At 37.8% G+C, this 22487-nt stretch overlaps 1 protein-coding gene across 1 annotated transcript in view; it reads right to left on the bottom strand.

Moving 5' to 3' along the window:
• Window positions 1-342: 342 nt before the first annotated feature.
• Window positions 343-22487, bottom strand: part of CCDC150 (coiled-coil domain containing 150) — a 97481-nt gene continuing 75336 nt past the window's right edge. The window contains 12 exon segments of the mRNA XM_035305198.3: window positions 343-703; window positions 992-1111; window positions 3294-3380; window positions 4115-4276; window positions 4372-4440; window positions 4849-5043; window positions 7882-8008; window positions 12542-12711; window positions 13495-13588; window positions 14796-14965; window positions 15823-15933; window positions 20387-20449. Coding sequence (XP_035161089.3) covers window positions 587-703; window positions 992-1111; window positions 3294-3380; window positions 4115-4276; window positions 4372-4440; window positions 4849-5043; window positions 7882-8008; window positions 12542-12711; window positions 13495-13588; window positions 14796-14965; window positions 15823-15933; window positions 20387-20449 — 1485 coding nt within the window. The 3' untranslated portion in view covers window positions 343-586.

The following is a 22487-nucleotide window of genomic DNA, read 5'->3' as shown; positions in this document are numbered from 1 at the left end:
AATTGCTTGAACCTGGGAGGTGGAGGCTGCAGTGAGCCAAGATTGTGCCACTGCACACCAGCTTGGCAACAGAGCAAGACTCCATCTCAAAAGAAAAGAAAGAAAAATGATATGCTGGTAATTACCCAACTCAGAAATAAGTTTACAAGACAGCAAGGACTCTACCATTTTTCACACAATTCTATTTCCAGGAATTTTCTACTACATGTTGGAGAAGGACACATCATTGAAACAAAGTATCATATCATTTAGTAGCAATATCATTTAGAACCTTGCTAAAAACTTTTTCATAAAACATACTTATTAGAAAAACAGACAAAAATCATGCAACACGATCTCCTATCATTCAACAAACTAATATAAATTTATTGGGTGGAAAATGTGAAAAGGGACCAAAAAAAAAAAAAAACCGGAGTAGTTCTGTACTGATATAAGAGTTCATAAAATTATAAACTCAGGTCTGAAATCTTCAGCCCACATCAAAGACTTTAAGCTCTTATGACTGTAGAAACAGACAGCCCTGGCTGCCAGGCTCGTGGAATCATGGAGTGGAGCTATACATAAAGAAGTACCCTTGTCAAGGACATTACTTCCTCTGTACCTCAGAATGATACTTCTTAGGCATGGGCCTAAGATTCTGTTTTTTCTCCCATCGATGCAGAACACGTTGGCTGGACATGACATCATGTCTTACATCTTGGTCCTGTTGGAAAGAAAATACACCTAACATTGACTGTTCAAAGCTAACTGCAGCCATCTGTACCTGTTTTGCCTGTATACATGTCATTTATTCATGAAAACAGGTGATTTTAATCTAAAAAGTCTGTGACAGGTGGAACTTTGTAAGGAAAAAAACTGGTTTCCTAGCATTAGTGTAAGGAAACGAGAGATGAATGGAGAGAATAGCGCGATGATGACAGAACTTCGGTAATTAGAAATCCCAGAAGCAACAAGTAGAAAATTGTTTAAGACATCCATGTCTTAATCTTACCTCTTCCTGACACCTGTCTTCCCCAGAAGGCCTCTGCAACCGGTTTTTTGTCAGCTCAAGTTGTAGACCATCAAACCTGTGCTTAAACCAGCGATGAGCTTGCTCCAGATTAGCGGTTATCTGAACATATAAATGTCACCATTAATAGACACAAAGAAAGTTACAAGTTTTTTTTGTATATTAGTTGCAGACTTTTTACTTAGAAATTAAAAGACCCAAATTCTGACTGCATGTTCTTTGCAAACTATTTGCACAACATACTTAACAACCTATACGTGAGAGTAATTTCTGAGTGAGTGGTTAAAGAATGCATTGATGGTGTTGGGAAAACTGGATAGCTATGTGCAGAAAGCAGAAACTGGACCCCTTCCTGTCACCTTACACTAAAATTAACTCCAGATGGATTAAAGATTTAAACATAAAACATAACACCATAAAAACACTAAAAGAAAACATCGGCAAAACCATCCAGGACATAGGCATAGGCAAGGACTTCATGACTAAAACACCAAAAGCATCAGCAACAAAAGCCAAGATAGACAAATGGAATCTAATTAAAATTCAGAGCTTCTGTGCAGCAAAAGAAGCCATCATTAGAGCAAACTGGTAACCAACAGAATAGGAAAATATTTTTGCAATGGAATCTACCCATCTGACAAAGGGCTAATATCCAGAATCTACAAATAACTAAAAACAGACATACAAGAAAAACACAAACAACCCCATTCAAAAGTGGGCAAAGGATATGAACAGACACTTTTCAAAAGAAGACATATATGAGGCCAACAAACATATGAGAAAATGCTCATCATCACTGGTCATTGGAGAAATGCAAATCAAAACCACATTGAGATACCATCTCACACCAGTTAGAATGGCAATCATTAAAAAAATCTGGAGACAACAGATGCTGGAGAGGACGTGGAGAAAAAGGAACACTCCTACACAGTTGGTGGAGTGTAAATTAGTTCAACCATTGTGGAAGACAGTGTGGTGATTTTTCAACGATCTAGAAATAGAAATTCCATTTGACCCAGCAATGCCATTACTGGGTATATACCCAAAGAACTATAAATCATTTTACTGTAAAGATACATGCACACACATGTTCTTTGCAGCCTTGTGCACAATAGCAAAGACCTGGAACCAACCCAAATGCCCATCAATGATAGACTGGACAAAGAAAATGTGATACATATACACCGTGGAATACTATGCAGCCATAACAAATTATGAGTTCGTGTCCTTTGTAGGGACTTGGATTAATCTGGAAGCCATCATTCTCAGCAAACTGACACAAGAACAGAAAACTAAACACCGCATGTTCTCACTCATAGATGGGTGTTGAACAATGAGAACACATGGACTCAGGGAGAGGAGCATCACACACTGGGGGCAGTTGACGGGGTAGGGGAGGGACTGAGGAGGGTTGGAAGGGATAACATGGGTAGAAATGCTGGATATAGTATACACCTAAAGTAAAATAAAAAAATAAAAAGAATGCATTGCAGATTTGCTGCTTTTCATGTGTTTATTAATGTTTCCTGGATGTGAAGTAATATAAGAGAGGACCCAGGAGAAAATTAAGAATGAAAGTACAAGATGTCTTTGAAAAAAGAAATATATGGAAGACTCTTAAGAATGTAGTAGTTCATGGGCCAGGTGTGGTGGTTCATATCTGGAATCGTAGCACTTTGGGAGGCCAAGGCTGGTGGATCACCTGAGTCCAGGAGTTCAAGACCAGCCTGGCCACATGGTGAAACTTCATCTCTACAAAAAATACAAAAAATTAGCTGGGCATGGTGGTACACCATGCACTCCAGCCTGGTGATAGAGAGAGACCCTGTCTCAAAAAATATACATGATTTTGAAATACTCCACAAAAGGCCAATTTAAGTTTAGAATACAGAAAACAAATACACAAATTAGTTAAATAGGGACTACTTTATTTTTTTAGTTATTGATTGATTGAACAAAGAGCATCTACTTTCAGTAGGGTCATGTCAAATAATAATGCATTAAAATCCACATACATGCTGGACTTCCCTTATATTTAGTAGGGAGACTTGGACTTCAGGTTTAATATTTTAGCATTGTTATCTACCATCTATCATCAAGACACAGACTCTTAATCTAAAAATCACTCTTTACAATAGAGACTACACTTAGGAAGTTACTGGTTCTTGCCTATTGCATTTCTGACAACTATATTAATGAAGGATTTCATATTGACTTGGGTTGTTTCAGGGTTGTTGTGTTGAAGGAAACTTGTCTAAGTCTGGCTTGTCTGGGTCTGGCTCACCTGTTCTGATTCCACACTAGCTTCTTTCAGTTTATTCTCTGTTGCCTCTTTACATTTCTTCAGGTGCCTGACAGTTTCTTTTAATTTCTGAAAATGTGATACAAAGATTTTTATAAACTTCCAGTGTGCCATCAGGAACCAAATGCTTCACTATTATAATAAATGGGCAACCAAAGATGAAAGTAGGATGGAGTGCCTTCTAACTTCAGGTGCTGCCAACATATGAGGTGAAAACTGTGATTTTCAGTTTAGCCTATAGTCTACATATGTGGATATAATTACACATTTTGATTTTTCAGTTATGGATTCTGTTGAGGAAAGTGATTAATCTCTTTTCAGAACTGGAAAGATACTTCTCATGACAAACCCTATTGAAAGACAAGAGCTCAGAGATCTCTTGAAGTCCCTTTTCAGTGATATGATGTTATGCTTTTTATTCATCTATGAATACCTAAGAATCTTGTAACAGCAACAGGTGTATCTGTGCTAGGAGAAGAAATGAGGTGTCTACAGCTCCTGAAAGGCTATGAAATTCAGTTCAGAGGTCTTACTTAGGTAACTGATACTTTGCATATGTAAGCTCTAGATGTTCTTTAAAAATTTACATTACTTTTATTAAATTGAAAATGGAGAACATTTGCCACATTCAAACTACAGCCTTCATCCTCCATACTATTATTCTAAGGATTTAGCTAAGACAAACAATTTGTAAATGTGTGTCGTCTTCTGTAGACTCTAGAAAGTCTAGGTCCAATACTACTGGGCTTTGGCACATGCCATTTGCTGATCATCTTTAAGATAAATCTTAGGAAACCTTTTACCTGGCACTGATTCTCTAGCTCCTGCCTTATTTTCCACTCTGCTTCTAGGCGCTGCTCTTGTTGTTTATTCCGTACTGAGGCATCATATTGGCTCTTGGCCAACATCTGCATCTCTTTCTGCAGGTTAGTCATTTCACACACGAATCTCTGGATACTCAAAGACTGGAAGAATACAAAGATGAAGACATTTGGAGAACACCCTCCAAGTTTGAGATTTTGCATGAGAGGTAAACATAGAGTATATGGAAATCATCTACCTGTTCAAAGTTTTTTTTCTGATATTGATCCTTAATTAGCTCCATTTCCTTCAATTCTGTTTCTATTTGCTAAAAGTAAATGGAAAATAACATAAAAAGATGATCAGTGGAAAAACTGGCTTGCTTTTTTTTGACTATGGGATGACAGACAGAATCCACTATGAGACCCAAAGTTACCAGTTCCTGCTGAGTTTTCTTTCCCATCTGGCCCAATGATCCTAAAAGAGTAAAGTCCAATACAATCAACATGGAAGGGACAGATGGGGAGCCAGAATGTGACACTGGTAGCAAATGAAAAATCAAACATTTACACAGCAGTGTGTCCACTGAAAAAGAGTCTCCCCAAAGGCAACTGGCTGTAACTTCCAGAGAATACATAGGATGGGTCGGGTTCTAAAACCTGTCTTCCCCAGACACCACTGACTGCCCACATCCTCACAGGGTACCCAGGAAGTGAGAAGAGGTTTCTCGTATAACCTTCATCCTTTCCATATTTTGAGCATTATTCGCCCTAGTTGACAAGTGGAGCTTTATTTGGGCCTTCTGATTCTTTATTTTCTCCTTGTTACTTTCTAGCATTTTTTCTAGCTCTGCAAGTTTCTGTCGCAGCTCTCGGTTGGTCCGGGACACTTCCACTGATCTGACGTTAGCTTCATCAAGGGCTTTCTTCAGCTTAAAACACAAAGGAAAAAATTGAAACATTTTTACTTTCCATTAAGAGAAGCTTAGTTAGTTTTGTCCTCATATTTTGTTGTCTTTGGATCTTTCTTTTTAAAAGGAGCATTAGTAAGGCAATAATGTCTGATTAAGCAGATTTATGGAGCAACAGACCAAGTGGTTTTCACAATTTTTATCACTAAAGAACAAAATCTTTTTTGGAATAGATAAAGAATGTAAATGTATATTCAGTATTTGCATTTTAAGAGCCTAGCTTTGGAGTCAGATTTCAGTCCAAATATCAGCTTCAACACTTACTAGGCTCAGTGTTTTGGGGCAATTAACTATCTTAAGCCTCAGGTTCATCATATGAACAGTGTGTATATAGTCTAACTCATAGGATACAAATAACAAATAAGATCATATAGAGAAAGAAGTAGAGTCTGGCACACAATAATTACTCTGTGATTATCATGCTATAAGCTCTTCTCTTTCTGTCACTTATAACCTCAGTCTGAAGAAATGAAAATGAATTATATGGCAGTTTCTATAAATATCTGTCAGCTGTTGACTGTCATGGCACATATTTTTATCATTTTGTTTTTTGTTCTTAAGGATTTTAATTTCTCTCGTGAAAAAAACTGCATAGTTACTTAAATAATTGTACAGAGTTCCATCCTTCTAATATGCCATTAAAGCAGTGCTATTTGAAAACTTTAGGAGCAAGAGGTAGTTGCAAAGGGAGAAAACAGGAAGGTGGTATTCTCTATGGCTGGCAGCATTTAGAACAGCAAAGAGTAAAGTCAAGGGTGTCTGTACCTTTTCTCTCTATACTAGTTCCTTCTTTTAGATCCTAACTTTACACTACAGTCTTTTATTACTACTTAACTAACTTTCTGTTAGTCCACTGTTACCTCAATCACAGCCTTTCTAAAACTGGTTAAGTCCTAACAACTATCAATTACTTTGTACTGATTAAGTTCAGGCACTGTGATAATTACTTCATAAATGCTTTCCAATTTAATTCTCAAAACAAACTTGTTAAGTAGTTGTGATGGTTTACATGTTATGATTGAGGAAACTGAAACTCAGAAATTAAGTCACTTATTCAGACAATAAATTAATACACAGTAAGATGCAGAGCTGGGACTCAGGCAGTGCTCCGTGAGCCTATTGGTGCTGCCAACTTCCCACTGCTGTCACACTTTCACTGTTCTTCACTGTCACTGATCCTTCAAAGGATTTCAGTTTTGTAATTATTCTCAACTAAAGGTACATTTCTACAGTTAGCACATCTTTAGGTTCCCTAATTCTTCTATAAAAAGCAGAATTTGCTTTTTATAACATTTATATTTATATAGTGCTTTGCAATTCACAAAATTGTTTTATATGCCATTATTTGAGTTTGATTTTGTGAATAGTTTCCATCAATTGCAACTACTAAATGTAACAAATTTGGTGAAACACAGACCATCCATGCCAACCAAGGAATTATTTTAATTCCTCCCTCTCCACTATACAACATTTAATGTCTGTTTGATGATTTTTCTTTTCTTGAGATAGAGTCTCACTCTTGTCGCCTGAGCTGGAGTGCAGTGGTGCGACCTCAGCTCACGGCAACCTCCTTCTCCCAGGTTCAAGTGACTCTCATGCCTCAGCCTCCTCTGAATAGCTGGGATTACAGCCACCTACCACCGTGCCTGACTAATATTTTATATTTTTAGTAGAGATGGAATTTCACCATGTTGGCCAGGCTTGTCTCAAACTTCTGACCTCAGGTGATCTACCTGCCTTGACCTCCCAAAGTGCTGGGATTACAGGGGTGAGTCACCATGCCTGGCCTGTTCGATGATTTTTCTATTGGCTTTCCTCTATTTTTCAACTGAACTACTTTGCTTGGCCCTAATCATCTAATACTCAAATTAACTGTTGTAGTTTTCTTGAGCCTCCATGCTTCCAGTTTCTCTTTATTCTTCTCTATTATCTTCTGCTGTTACATTAACCTTCCTAAACTCATGCCTCTATCTTGCCATCCCCTGCTCACTCTTAAGTGGTACTCCATTTCTACTTAAGAGTTCACATCCAACATTTCCATAACTAAGGCCATCCATCAGGTGGTTCCATGTAAGTTAATACTCTTTCTCTAACATTTTCCAAAGTCTCTGCTCTAATCAAAACAGGCTACTTTTCATCTGTTAACATATCCTGTTCATTTTTGAAAGTAAGCTTGGCCTGTGCTGTTTTGTAAGGTGTCCAGCCCTGTTATCTCTGCTAGTCTCAATCCTGTACTCTCATTAAGCTTTCCTTCTTCTATCAACCAAATGGTCTAAAATAAACTTTCTCTTACTTTGAATTCCTTCAAAATTGCACACAGCCTCTAGCTACCCAAGAAAGTTCTCTGATGTTTTCCCTATTTGTCTCATGTCCAGAGTGGAGATCACAAACAAGGGTCATTTGGCACACGCAAGGGCATGGACCATATCTTCTACTGTTTTCCCTATCTCTCTCAGGAAATGGTAGATGCAGAATAGATGCGAGTTAAGTGAACTGAGAAGAGAGATGATTTCATTTCTGTCTATCACATGGCAGTCTCCTTATTCCTCTATCCCTCTTGGTTGTCACCCTGATGGAAAATCTCCCATCAAGGTACTCCTTTGTTAGGCAGAGAATTATATGTCAGAAAACTTTTTTCTTATGCGTTGCTTTACAGAGAGGTCTCAATTGCATCTGGCTTGCTGGTCAAAAGAGGATGAGAAGAGTCAAAGGACAACTGTGGCTATTCTCTGAAATCTTGGAGCTGCTTATCCTCCTAAGAGGCATTCACCAAGAGAAACTTTTCTCATGACTCTATACCTCAGCCACTTCCCGTTGTGCCACTTTCTTTGCAGTTTCTCTCTCAGTTTGAAACTGCTTTCTTAGAGCTTCTATGTGTTCAGCATGCAATTCTGCTTCCACTTTGGACTCTTCAGTCATCCGTTCTCTGTTTTGAAGAAAAGAGGTGAGAAGTCACCTTTAGAAATCACTTTAAGAGGTAAGAAAGTTTTGGAGGGGAGTGTCCCACTCTAAAAGGTGTGTGATTTATAAACAAGCAGCCCATCAGTAGCCTGGTGAACCTCACTAATTTGGAGTTCATTAACAAAAGAAAAAAGAAGTGAATTTACCTGTAATATTAAAAAACATTAATTCTACGTAAAGAGATCCAACCAAATGAGTAAAAAACTCACATTAAAGAAAAATATTAGAGGAAGCAGAAATACTTTAAGAGATATTAGTTTTTGTCTTTTCTCTTGCCTTTGTCTCTTCAAACAAAACCATTATTTGCACAGCACTGTATTTTGATTTTCTTAATAACTTTCTAAATTGCCTTTAAATTTATTCTGTTTATTATAGTAAAGTGATTAAGACTATGGGTTTTGGAGTCAGCCTGCTGCCGCCACCTGTATTGTAATCTCAGCTCTAGTAAGATGATGTCTTTTTGCTGGCAGCTATTTACCATTTAAATATTAACTTCTAATAATATTATTCCTTGGCCAGGCTCGGTGGCTCAAGCCTGTAATCCCAGCACTTTGGGAGGCCGAGGCAGGTGGATCACGAGGTCGAGAGATCGAGACCATCCTGGTCAACATGGTGAAACCCCGTCTCTACTAAAAATACAAAAAATTAGCTGGGCATGGTGGCCTGTAATCCCAGCTACTTGGGAGGCTGAGGCAGGAGAATTGCCTGAACCCAGGAGGTGGAAGTTGCGGTGAGCCGAGATCGCGCCATTGCACTCCAGCCTGGGTAACAAGAGCGAAACTCCGTCTCAAAAAAAAAAAAAAAAAAAAAAAAAAAATTATTCCTTATCTTTAAACTGAGAACTTTAAATTAGATCAGCATTCCTAACTTGAACTCTTCGTTCAAGACCCATGGTTAATCTTCTGAGAATGTGGGAATTCCCTGAAATAATATGCAAAATGTGTATGTGTGTGTGAGGGGGTATAGCTGAGTCTATAGCTTCTGACTTTTAAAAGGATAAATGACTTCAAAAAGGACTAAATGGACTTAAACAATTACTAGGCTTCTTCCAGCTTTAACATTCTCTGATCTAGCTGATAATGACTTACTCTATGATTACTCTTGAGTTACTGGTTATTTTCCAAAGGGTAAGAGGAGCCTGCCCTGACATGAAATCATCTTCATTTTCCCTCTCTCTCCTGATCATCTTTTGCTCTTATTTGGATATATCAATGTTCCAATTTGGATATATCAATTTGGATAATATATCAATGTTCTTCATGTGTGTCTAAAAGCACATCTACTAATGGATTCAGTCTGTTCAGTGGGCTTGGTCTTGCAGACTTGCAGGTAGTAACTGCAACTGTCCCTCCAGTCCCCCAGGCAGGAATGTATCAACAAACTTTGGTACATCACATCTAAAAAGTTGCTGAAGCCTGTCCTCAAGGCACAGCATAAAGGGCTGGAAGATCCTGAAGTCACTAGGGGTAATGATGGTTCTTTCTTACATTCCCACACTCCTCCCTATGCCCACATCAATCTGGAAAATGAGCAAAAAATTCATGGAGCTATAGAAAGAGAACAAAACCCTCATTTGTACAGTACTGTATTTTGATTTTCTTATAAATTTCTAAATTGCTTTTAGACTCTAAAGTTTTGGAGTCAGCCTGCTGCTGCCTGCATCCTAGTCCCAGCTCTAGTAAGATGATGTCTGGCCTTGAGTATGGTACACCTACTTCCCCTGCTTGTTTCCTTATCTTCAAAATGGGAATAATAACACTAACCACCATCACAGGGTAATAGTTTGTACTAAAGGAAATAATGCATGTGAAGTCCTGAGCATATTACCCAACATATCATGATCATGTAACAAATATTAGCTATTGTCATCATCATCTAGCTCTAAAAATTCAAATTCTAAATTTTAGATTTTTAAGTTAAATTTTTTATTAACTTTAATTTTTAATTTAAAAATTTCTCTGAAGTCTCTACCTCTGCCCTAAGCCCCTACATAGCACTTCAACTTCAACTCTTACTTTTCTTCTTCTTTTTACTGTGGTAAGAACATTTAACCTGAGATCTACCCTCTTCACAAATTTTAAGCAAACAATATAGTGTTGTTCACTATAGCCTAGCCCTGTGTTACACAGCAGGTCTCTAGAATGTATTCATCTTGCTCTTTTTTCTTCTAAGGAAAATTGCAGACCCTCTACCAATCAGCTTCCTCAACAGTCTTCTGAAGACTCACCCAGCTTTTGCTTCCCTCTAAACCCAAAGGAAGAAATAGCCAACCTCATCTCTAAAGATAACCCTTCTGCTTATCCTCTCTCTTGTTCTCCAGTTCAACCGAGTTCTTTCCCATACTCTTTAATCATGGTCCAGTTTCTCTCATTCTAAAAACAGGACGGCAGCAGAATACCTTTTCTTTATGTTATACTCTTGGGCTGCTATACAATCTTCTTTACCTTCACCATTGTCCTCCTTGCCTGCCTTTCCTCGTTATTACTCTTTGTTATCTCCTATATCTACAGAAACTGATCATCTGGAGGATGAGCCGTAGATATCTGTTGCAAAATCCAGTGGCTTCCTCTCTGGTCTTCGACTCTGCAGCATCTGACTCACTTTTAGTTTGCCTTTGGTGATATTACATTCTCCTGATTTTTTTTTTTCTTACCTCCACTAAATGCTCCTTTTCTGGATCCTTCTGTGGCCTCTGTTCCCCTTCTACCTGAAATGCAGCACATCTCCAAGTTCTGACCTTGGTTCTCTCTCTATACTTTGCCCGTGGCAGTCTAACCCATTCCAAGGCTTTATCTTTTATCTTTTTTTTTTGAGATGGAGTCTTGCTCTGGTGCCAGGCTGGGGGTTTCACCGTGTTGGCCGGGATGGTCTCGATCTCCTGGCCTTGTAATCCGCCCACCTCAGCCTCCCAAAGTGCCTGAGATTAGAGCCGTGACCCATTACGCCTGGCCTTTAGCTTTTATCTTCATAGAGATGAATTCCAACTCGCAGCCTATTAGAACTAAGCCTACATTTCCAAATCTATTAAATAACCACCTGAAACTCAACAAGTTCTCCAAAACCTGCTCTGTCTTCCTAAGCTTGCACACTGATAAGCACAGTTCTGCATATGATTTTAGGAGGTTCACAGATCTCAAGAAGCATAATTTACCTATGATGAAAATCCAAACTATTATCATAAGCAGTGACATAAAGGTAAATTCTGAAGCAAATGCTGCAAAGAGACCTCTAACTCTAACCTCATGCTTTTACTGTGAATGACCTAACCATGTTTTTTTGTTTTGTTTTGTTTTTTCCTTTTTGGTTTTGTTTGTCATAAGCAGTATTAGCAGGAACTACATTTTATAGTTACCTAAATAATTTTCAGGCTTTTGAAACCATTATTAACCATCTAAACCATAATTACCTAAACTGACACTGAAGAGTTTTAAATGATGCTGCCAATCGTTACATAAACACAATAAGGAACAATCTTAAGGCAGTAACATTTCAGCTGAATATAAAATTTGCAGAGATCATATATCTGGAAAATACTGTCTTTGTTTCAGCTTATACCTCTTTCTTCTATCAACATGCTCACTAAATGAAAAGAATAAATATCTAGGCCAGGAACGGCAGTTCATGCCTGTAATCCCAGCAGTTTGAAAGGCCAAGGCAGGTGGATTTTGAGCCCAAGAGTTTGAGACAGCCTGGGCAACATGGAGAAATCCTATCTCTAAAAAAAGAATACAAAAAAATTAGTCAGGTGTGGTGGTACATGCCTATAGTTCCAGCTACTCAGGAGGCTCAGGTGGGAGAACTACTTGAGCCCAAGAGATAGAAGCTGCAGTGAGCCATGATCACACCACTGCACTCCAGCCCGAGCAACAGAGTGAGACCCAGTCTTAAGTTATAATAAATAAAAATACATAAAGGAATAAAGATCTATGTGCACACTGTATTTCCATTAAGTATAAATTTTCACGGAATGCTATTAATATGTAAATAATATCTACCTATGTATAATTTAAGGTAAAACTTTAGTCATTTAATCTGAACTGGATAGATCTCATCTAACTAATCTCAGATCAAAACTGAAAACATTTAATGGCTTAACATCTGCTTAGATTGAGTCATTCCACCCAGGCTGATGTTTTTTTCTTGTCTAAATCATACCTTTAAAGAACATATAAGCTGTTAATAGAAAAGCCTTCATAGAAACATGTGAATGTCTCTTCTAATCAATATTCTTTAAGTTTTGGTTTAACCTTCATGTAAAACAGCAGCTTGATAGAGGATGAAGGAAAAGCTGAGAAGGAAGTCAAATGAGGATGCTCTAACCAGCTATTATCTGCTGGTGCTCAGCTATGCCTGGTCCTTAACATGGCTCTGCTGGGAGTACTTGTTCAAAGTAGGAGAAAAGGGTTTAACTGATTTATGTGAATGAGCCATTTATGTGAATGTGACTTACTCCTCCAGAGGCACTTCCCCAATTTTACTGTGACTATACTGCCCTTACTTGAAGATTTCCAAATTCTGTCGCTCAAGTTCTTTGCTTTCTAATTGCTCTTGCATATGATCTAGCTTTGTTTGCAGATGATTATATGTCTGGACAGCTTGTTCCAGACTCATAGCCAGTTTCCTGTTATCTTCTCTAGCTATATCTAGAGCTTTTTGTAGAGATTCAATCTGAAAGAGAGAAGAATGTTTTCAATTGCACTGTAACAAATAGATGCAAGACGTTCATAACACTGTGTAATCACTCCTCACATTCTAACATCAAATACTACTGAAACAATTAGTTGGAACCAGAAGCAAAGATCACAGGTGCCTGGAATATATATGTGAGAACTTATTACAGATATTGCTTAGGAAACCCTTAGAAACCAACAGGAAAGGTATGCTCCATTAGTCAACAGAGAGCTTTGGTAAACAAACCCACCTTAATTTATCCTAATTTTTAAATTTTTAAACTAAATTCCCCTTCCTGATCCTATGACCTTCTGCTCTCACTCCCTAGAGGAAAAAAAAAGACCTGTCAACTGTTCCTTATAGGAAAAAAGCCTTATTTATTAAATATCAATGTGTATTTTATATGTGCATATAGATACATATACAGGTATATACACATGCCCATGAGCACATGTGTGTAGGTGACTCCTTATTAATAGTGGGATCACTCTAGCTGCTTCTGACAGATTATATTTTCTAAGCCTATGAACTTCTGAAGTAATCTGTGCATTAATAAATGAATAAAAATGCAGACCACATAAGACAAAGAGATTAGTCATTATTGTGGTATTAGTTTGCCAATAAGTGACTCATTGTAAGACAGGTCAATTTCCCATCTGTAGGTATGTCACTGTCCAAAATTTAGACTTAACTGAAAAAAAAACCATTTTCTCAAAAACAGTAATATCTCAATAAAACCAAAAGTATCAATGTTATCATTTTTTAAAGCCTGGTGCTGACCTCACTGTTATGCTGGTCCTCCATGACAAGCATCCTGGCCTGCCACTGGTCCACTTCAGCTTCCAGCTTCTGCACCCTCTGATGATTGAGATCCCTAAAAACAGAAAACACAGAAAGAGTGACTATAGAAAAGAATCTAGGAATGATACCACTTGGGAGTTCTTCTAAGAAGATGAAATAGATGCTCAAAATATCTGAGAATTAGTACCCTCAGCTTCAGGTTAAGAAACTTAGGCTCGGCTGGTCTGAGTGCAATGGTGTTTACAACTAATTGATCACAACTGGTTACAGATTTCTTTGTTCCTTCTCTGCTCCTACTGCTTCAATTGACTAGCCTTAAAAAAAAAAAAAAGAAAGAAAGAAACTAAGGCTTCTAGGAATTAAATAACTTGTCTCATTTATAATTCAATTTGTCTTCATATATCAGGCTATCAATATGTGTTTCTGACTAACTTATGAGCTGGTAATTTTATGCTATATATTTATTTTCCTAGTGATATATGTCACTATAGTACATAATTTACTATTTCACTAGTGATACTTATCACTAGCAATAAATATACCACCTTTACAAAGATTGGCTTGCTGTTGAGATTTCTGCATCTCTATATAACAGCCACTTATAAGTTTATTGTGAATAGTAAATATTTTTAATACCATTCCCTTGACTTTTTAAAAATTCAAAGGTAATATACTTTCATACTATGTAAAAAAGATAAACACAATGAAAAAAATAAAACTCACTTGTTCTCTCATAACATAGAGGCAATATGCTCTATTAATCTCAGACTATTTATTCTTTAACCTAAAAAGAAATTTAATTTTGGAAACATTCTATGAAGAAATTTACTTATAAAACATGGCTAGAAGTGGTTCACGGAATGATTCACCTAAAATAACTATTAATCTTGAAACAGGATAGTAATAAATGGATAATTAACTCAAACTAAAGTATGTACTTAGTTTCAATTATCTTGACAATTACTACTCTGTAGAAGCAAGGACAGAATTAGGTTTACATGGTGCAGAAAGCGAGGGTAAAACAACAGTACAGCTAATGAATTTCTAGGCTATATAGTCTAGAAATTTCTTCACATTACTACATTTTAGGGGCATTCTGAATTTTTGGAAATAATATTTCTAATTCTAGATTTTCTCTAATTTGATAGTTCTCTAAACATACCATTTTACTAGATTTTTGCAAAGGAAGCTACATAAAGTGATTTCATTTATTAACTTGACACTGCTCCTTAGTACAACACAGCAATACCAATGATAGGGGGAAAAAAAACCACAGGTACCTTTCTTTCTTGAGGCCTGCAATCTCTGAATCCCTCTGCCCAAGCTCTATTTGTACTTTCTCCAGAGCACCTTGCATCTTACTGTGAGAAGCCAGGACATTCTCCAACATGATTGTGACTTTGCAGTTATCTTCTTTAGCCTCTGCCAATTGTCGCTGAAAGTTTCCCACCTAACAGAAAATGAAACAACACAAAGACATTTGATCTTTTCTGGTTACTCTGAGGCTTGTGGATCCCATTACTCCTTGGAAAGACTATAGAAAGCAGACAAGCAGATGCAGTAGGATGTTAAGGGGAAAAATTAAAGCATATTTTATTTTTAGGTGGTTTCTTAAGTTACTGTTGAGAATAAGAAAAGCTGACCCCAGATCCTATGGTGAACTCTGCAGCTTCCCAACTATGGTCATGTTACAGCAAACACATTAACTAGAGAGGCCTGACTCAGCACAACCTGCGTCCAGAGGTGATGCCAGGCTGGCCTCTTAGAAGTCTTCTGATGGGGTCAGATGGAAATAATACATCTGAAATGCATGAGAATTATCTGAGAAAAAAGTCTATAAGAGAAAGTGGAAGCTGCTGAACAATGAGGTAACTCAGAGCCCTCCTCAGAGAGGCAAAATCTAGCACTTGCTGGCAAAGAGAAGTTTGGGATGAGAACTATTCCCACTAAGCACACACACTGTTAGAGAGAAAGCATCACAGAAATCTCATATCACATTAATACAACAAAACTATAAAGGTTACTATTACCAAGATCAGTCATGTTTCAACAGAAAAAATTAGAACTTTCTCTTTTGGTATTTAAGACAGAAAGTTAAAAAAAAATTGGGAGTTATATATATGATGTAATTTTAAGGGAAAAATTTTAAACTATTCTAAAATTATCTTTTCTCTAAAAAAAGAAATCCTCCCCTGATCAATCCTCACTCTTTCTTACTAATGAAAGCAAGAAAGAAAACATATGGCTCATGAAAGATTTCAAAAGCACTTCTCAGTGACAGACAGTCAGAAGGGACTGATTCCTTGCCTTCTTGTTTTCCCTGCCCTCCATAGCCTCCAGGTCCGCTTTCAGGGCTGCGTTGTGACAATTCACTGTTCGAGACAGCTCCTCTTTACTTCTTTCAAGAATAGATATCACCTAAGCAGAAAAAAAAGAAACAATAAATAACAGTACAAAACATGACACATCAGTGATTAGAATAAGACATAGCAATTTAGAATCCAAATTTTGGATGTACAGTAGAATCTTAAATCCTTGAAACAGTTTTAGTAGATCCATACCATCAGTTCAGATAATCATACTATTTTAAATATTACTTTTTAAACTTTTTATTTTAAAACAATTTTAGGTTCACAGGATGTTGCAAAAATAGTGCAGAGTCTGATGTACCCTTCATCTTGCTTCTTCACTTTTTTTTTTTTTTTTTTAAGATGGAGTTTTTCTCTGTCACCCAGGCTGGAGCCTAATGGCATGATATAGGCTCACTGCAACCTCCACCTCCTGCCTCAGCCTCCCAAGTAGCTGGAATTACAGGCGTGCACCATCACATCCAGCTAATTTTTGTAGTTTTAGTAGAGATGGGTTTCACCATGTTGATCAGGCTGATCTTGAATTCCTGACCTCAGATGATCCGCCCAGCTTGGCATACCAAAGTGCTGGGATTATAGGCGTGAGCCACCGCACCTGGCCCCTTTATCCTACTGCTAATCTCATATTGCTGTAGTTCAACATCAAATCCAGGAAATTGACATTCATAAATTGTTACCTTGATTAACCAGATTACATAATTTATTCCACTTTTGCCGCTTTTTCAACCTTTATTCATGTGTATACGTGTGTGCATGTGCATGCACACAGTTCTATGCAATTTGATCCTATTTATATATTCATGTGACCACCACCACCACCACCACCACAGCAAGACACAGAACTGTTCCATCACCAGAGAATTCCCTTGTGCTATCTCTGTATTCGCACTTCCCTCCAAAAACCCGTCCTGTCTTCTGGCAACCACTAATTTGTGCTCTTTTCTTTCCCACACTACACTGATGTACAGTTCTCTATTTCCATAGTTCTGTCCTTTCAGGAATGTTACTTTAGGCCAGGCACCGTGGCTCATGCCTGTAAATCCCAGCACTTTGGGAGGCAGAGGTGGGTAGAACATGAGGTCAGGAGACTAACCTGGCCAACATGGTAAAACGCCATCTCTACTAAAAATACAAAAAAAAAAAAAATTAGCCAAGTGTGGTGGTGGGCACCTGTAATCCCAGCTACTAGGGAGGCTGAGGCACAAGAATCGCTTGAACCCAGGAGGCAGAGGTGGCAGTGAGCCAAGATCGCACCACTGTACTCCAGCCTGGCGACAGAGTGAGACTATGTCTTAAAAACAGAAGAATGTTACTTTAAACATTTAATACATTTTTGAATAGGTAACATATGGAATTTTTGACAGCTTTACTGAGGTATAAGTGACATATAATAAGCTAAATATACTTAAAGTATAAATTTTGCTAAGTTTTGACATATGTATAAGACTTCGAAACCATAATTAAGAAAATGAACATTTCCATTATCTCCAAAAGTTTTCTTATGCTCCTTTATAATCTCCCCCTTCTGTTTCTCTTCCCACACTCCTACTGATTCTCACAAGTAATCACTGATCTGTTTTTTGTCACAATAGATTAGCTTGCATTTTCTAGAATTTTATATGGAATTGTATGCACTCTTGTTTGAATAACTTCTTTCACTCAGTGTAATTATTTTGAGAGTCATTTAACCTGTCTATATACCAAGAGTTATTTCTGTTCTTTAGTATTCTATTGTAGGGACATCACAATTTTGTTATCCATTCACTTGTGAACACTTGTGTACAAGTCTTTGTGGAGACATACTTTTATTTGTCTTTGGTAGATACTTAGTAATGCACTGACTGGGTCATATGGTGGTAGTATGTTTCACTTTTAAAGAAATTCCCAAAATAAGTTCTAAAATGGTTATACTAATAATAGGTGTGTGGTAGTATCCCACTGTGATTTTATTTGCATTTCCCCAATGACTGATGCTTAACCTCTTTTCAAGCACTTACTTACCAGCCACATATCTTTGCCGAAGAAAATATGTTTGAATTCTTGCCTATTCTTTTTCTTAGGTTTTCTTCTTAGTATTTAAATTTTAAAAATATATTTTCAATACTTTCTGGAAACAAGGCCTTAATCAGATATGTGATTTGTAAATAATTCCTTCCAATCTGTAGCTTGTCTCTCCATTCCCTTAATGTTTCTGAAGAGCATAAGGTGAAGTCTAATTTATCACTTTTGTCCCTTTATGGATCATGCTTTTGATATCAAATCTAAGAAATCTTTATGTAATCCAAGATCACAAAGATTTCTTCCTATGTTTACTTCTATAAGTTTTATAGTTTTGGGGGTTTACATTCAGATCTATGATCCATTTTAATTTTTATATATTTTGTGAGGTATGGACCAACAATACTTTGTTTTTGCATATGAATATCCAATTACCCAGCACCATTTGTTGAAAACACTATCCCTTCTCTGCTCTCAGTTTTGTTGAAAAGAAAACGTTCGTGAAATTATTTTGGATAGGTAGTACATTCACATTATTCTTAAAGTACAAAAAGATTAAGTGAAAAACATTCCAGCTGCCTAGTTTCCTTCCTCAAAAATAATGTTGCCAGTTTATTATGGGTCATTTTAGAGACAGTCTATGCTTATACATGTGAATACATGTGTGTATGTATATATATATATATATATATATATATATATATATATATATATATATATTCTTTATCTCCCCATCCCTTTTACATCCAAATAGTAAAATATTACATATACTCTTCTGAACTTTTATTGTTTAAACCTAATAACATACATATCTTGAAGCAATATTACAAACTATCCTTCATCCAGATAAGAGGTAGCCAACAGGGACCTCAAAAGGAGTACTTAAAGCCCAGTAAACTTTGTAAACAGACCCTTGAGCCACTTGTGCAGGCCCACTCCCACCCTGCCGAGTGCTTTCTCCCTTTTATTAATAAATCTCTGCTTTGGCTGCTTCCCTCCTGTTTCATTCTTTGTTACTTTGTGCGTTTTGTTCAATTCTTTGTTCAAAACACCAAGGACTGGACAACTCACACTCACAGCTCTCCTTCCAGGAACAGTAGCCCACTCTAGAAGATAAGCTACAGTATTTTCTATTTCTAAATATCAGGTAAAGATGAATGCTCTAACAAGTTTTATCAAGAAAATATTTTCCAAAGTTAAATTTCTTAGGGTCTCCTGAATTAAGCTATTTCTACTTGAAAATGAGACTTTATCCAAGCATTTTAGGTCAAATGTTAAGATTAGGTAGAAAGTTTCCATTTAAAGAAAAAAAAATCAAAATTATATAAAAAGAACTCCGTAGTTACTGTTACGCCAAATTTTCTATATCTAAAACTAATTATATGATGGCTAGGACAGTGGATTCAATCTATATTAGTTTTTTTCTGTTTGTTAAAAACCTTATTTCCTCGTTACTCATTTCTTCAAGCATTATCTTTCTGGACTGTTAATACTTCATTCTTGTACAAATTTAAATTTTTCTTAAGATTTAATTTGTGGTCTTCACTTACCGAGTCCCGTTTGAAAAAATGTGGTGATTCATCATTTACTAAAGGTCTTGAGGCAAGAATCTCTATTTTGCCTTCCAGTCTTCCCTCCATGGTTTTAATAGCATTCAAAAGAGTCTTTAGAGAGATCTTAGAGTCTCCAATATCCTGAGATGTTTTCATAGAAGGCAGGTTAGGTGCAAAGCTCACATGGCGTGTAGAGTTTGGAACAATACTAGGCAAACCAACTGATGACGTTCTATCCTTTATACTGTTTACATGGGACCTAGAGATTTCATGGGATTTTGAAGATGCAGGCCTCTCTGGAGATTTCCTTTTTCTTAGAGGCATCATCAATTATTAATAAAAACAATAAAATCAGCTAAAACCTAGAGTTACCTTTCAAGGAATAGCCACTTTACTAGGAGAACACCACGAATAGTGTTCTAGAAGGAGCCATAATAAAAAATATATTTGAAAATGTGTTTCTTTGCTTTCAGAATGAAGAGATCACACTTTATTACCCAGCGAAGAAACAGACCTTACACCAACTTCCCTGTCAAAGAGCCTGTCAGAGCGTGTATCTAACGAGGCCCCCCTCTAACAACTCTGTGACCTCAATGCTCATCAGCAGAGTCAAGGAGCTAGAATCCTATGAGTATTCCATTTGAAAACATATTTTAGTTCCTTGGTTACCAGGGAAGATACACAAATATCATAGACACAGAAGTTACATATGCTTTTATTAAGAGTTAACGATTTTAAAAATAACCTAATGATATGCATACTAAATGTGTAAATAATTGAAATTAATCATTTTCTTCTGGTAACACCTTCCTGGGGTATGTTCTTCACTAAATGTTTTCAATATCTTGCTTAACTTTTTCTATTCATCTGTTAAAATATTATGTGACCAGTGAAAGGTTTTTAGCCTCAAGAGCCACCATGCTGACAAGCACGCACCTTCACTACCAATACCTCTTTCAGGCGAGCATCTGCCTGTTGCAGGTGTACCTTCTTGGCACTGAGTTCTGAGTTTGCCTTTAATTCAAAAAAACAAAGACACTTATTCCTCACAACTGCCAAAATTTGTAAGGCTCAAGTTCAAAAAGCATTTATGAAAGCATTTCTCACTACTTCTACTCATATTAATGCTCCCAATCAATGTTCAGTAATACCATCTATTTTTCTGAAAAGCATAATTTACTATTCTCTAATAAAGTCTATGGAGTACATTTCCTAACTATAATAAGCAAGTTGAATGTCTCGATGCTGTGTCAGGTATCTTTACAAATTTCTGAGGCTTAGCAAAACCTTACATGTACTAGGTGCTTTTAAAAAAGTTTGTTAAATTGAGTCAAGTGACAGGGTATTTATCTTTCTAGGATTGCATGATAAAGTGGGGAGAAAGATGTAAATTTATTAAAAACTAAACATAGATGAGAATGATGGTTTCCAGCTTCATCCATGTCCCTGCAAAGGACATGAACTCATCCTTTTTATGGCTGCATAGTAGTCCATGGTGTATATGTGCCACATTTTCTTTATCCAGTCTGTGACTGATGGGCATTTGGGTTGGTTCCAAGTCTTTGCTATTGTGAAGAGTGCTGCAATAAACATCCATGTGCATGTGTAATAGAACAGAAAACCAAACACCGCATGTTCTCACTCATACGTAGGTATTGAACAATGAGAACACATGGACACAGGGAGGGGAATGTCACACACCAGGGCCTGTTGGGGTGTGGAGAGCTAGGGAAGGGATAGCAAGGAGTGGGAGGATTGGGGAGGGATAGCATTAAGAGAAATATCTAACATAGATGGCAGGGTGATGGATGCAGCGAACCACCATGGCAGGTCTATACCTATGTAACAAACCTGCACATTCTGCACATATACCCCAGAACTGGAATTACAATAAATTAAAAAAAATTCAGTGAACTACATACATATATATATTTGCCAACACTTAATAAAATTTTAAAATAGAAGTAAAAATAAATAAAGAGCACTTTTCTTTGCACAAAGGAAAGATACTTGGAAAAATGATAGTGTTTCTTGATCACTTCAGCCAGAGAACAAAAGCAAAAACAGGAGTCGACTCAAGATGGCGCTGTGAGAACAACCCAGGATTGAAGCTCTCGGTGAATCCGCGGAGAGGTGAGTCGGAGGTGCATTTTCAGACTGATCTTTGTTGCCCACAGAACGGGGAAATTCCCAAGTATAAAGGAGACGCGGGACGCCAGGCAGAGGTTTTGCATGGTGAAGCCAGCAGCCGGGGTGGCGGTGGCCAGCCCTACACAGCGCTCCCCACAGGGCGCGCTTGTCCGGGTGCCCTGTTGAACCGGCAACCTGAGACTTGAGAGGGCTGAACTTGAGACTGAACGAGACTTGGACAGTGGGCCAGCCCAGGGGATTGCAGGGACACAGCGTTTGGGATAGCTCAGTGGGACGGACAAAACGGCGATTCCAAACGCTCCCCATGGAGAAGGTCCCTGAGATGCTCCATGGGGGAGGGGCGTCCACCATTACCGAGGCAACCCGCCCCTACTGAGATACACGCCCACTGCTGACGCAGCCTGCCGTTGCCGAGGCAACCCGCTACAACAGAGACACTCCGCCGCAGGGCGTAGTCCGTGGCGGAGACCTCAGCAGAAGAGCAGAGTCTGCAGCAACAGGGTGAACCTCACAACAACAGGGCGGAGCCTCGGCAGGCAAATAGTGACCAGACTGCCTCCAAGCTGGGCAGGACACCTCAACGGATATCCAAAATTAAAGTCCCAACACCCCAAGACAGAGCATTTGAGAAAAAAAGGTTTTTTTAAATGAGCTCTGTTGCAGCAGGATCAAACATAGCAGTCTAACAACCCTGAATGAACAACAGAGCTCACAGCTCAGCAATTGAGCTCCTATAAAGTACAGACTGTCTCCTCAAGCAGCTCCCTGACCCCTCTATATCCAAAAGACTGACATTTGGCAGGCATCATCCTGGGACAAAGATAGCAGAAAAAGAAACTGGTAGCATCCTTCACTGTTCCACAGCTGCTATAGGTGCACCCTAGACAAGCAGGGCCTGGAA

Source organism: Callithrix jacchus, chromosome 6 (genome assembly GCF_049354715.1).
Source record: "Callithrix jacchus isolate 240 chromosome 6, calJac240_pri, whole genome shotgun sequence".
NCBI lineage: Eukaryota > Metazoa > Chordata > Mammalia > Primates > Cebidae > Callithrix > Callithrix jacchus.
This window is presented reverse-complemented; position numbering and strand designations above follow the sequence as displayed.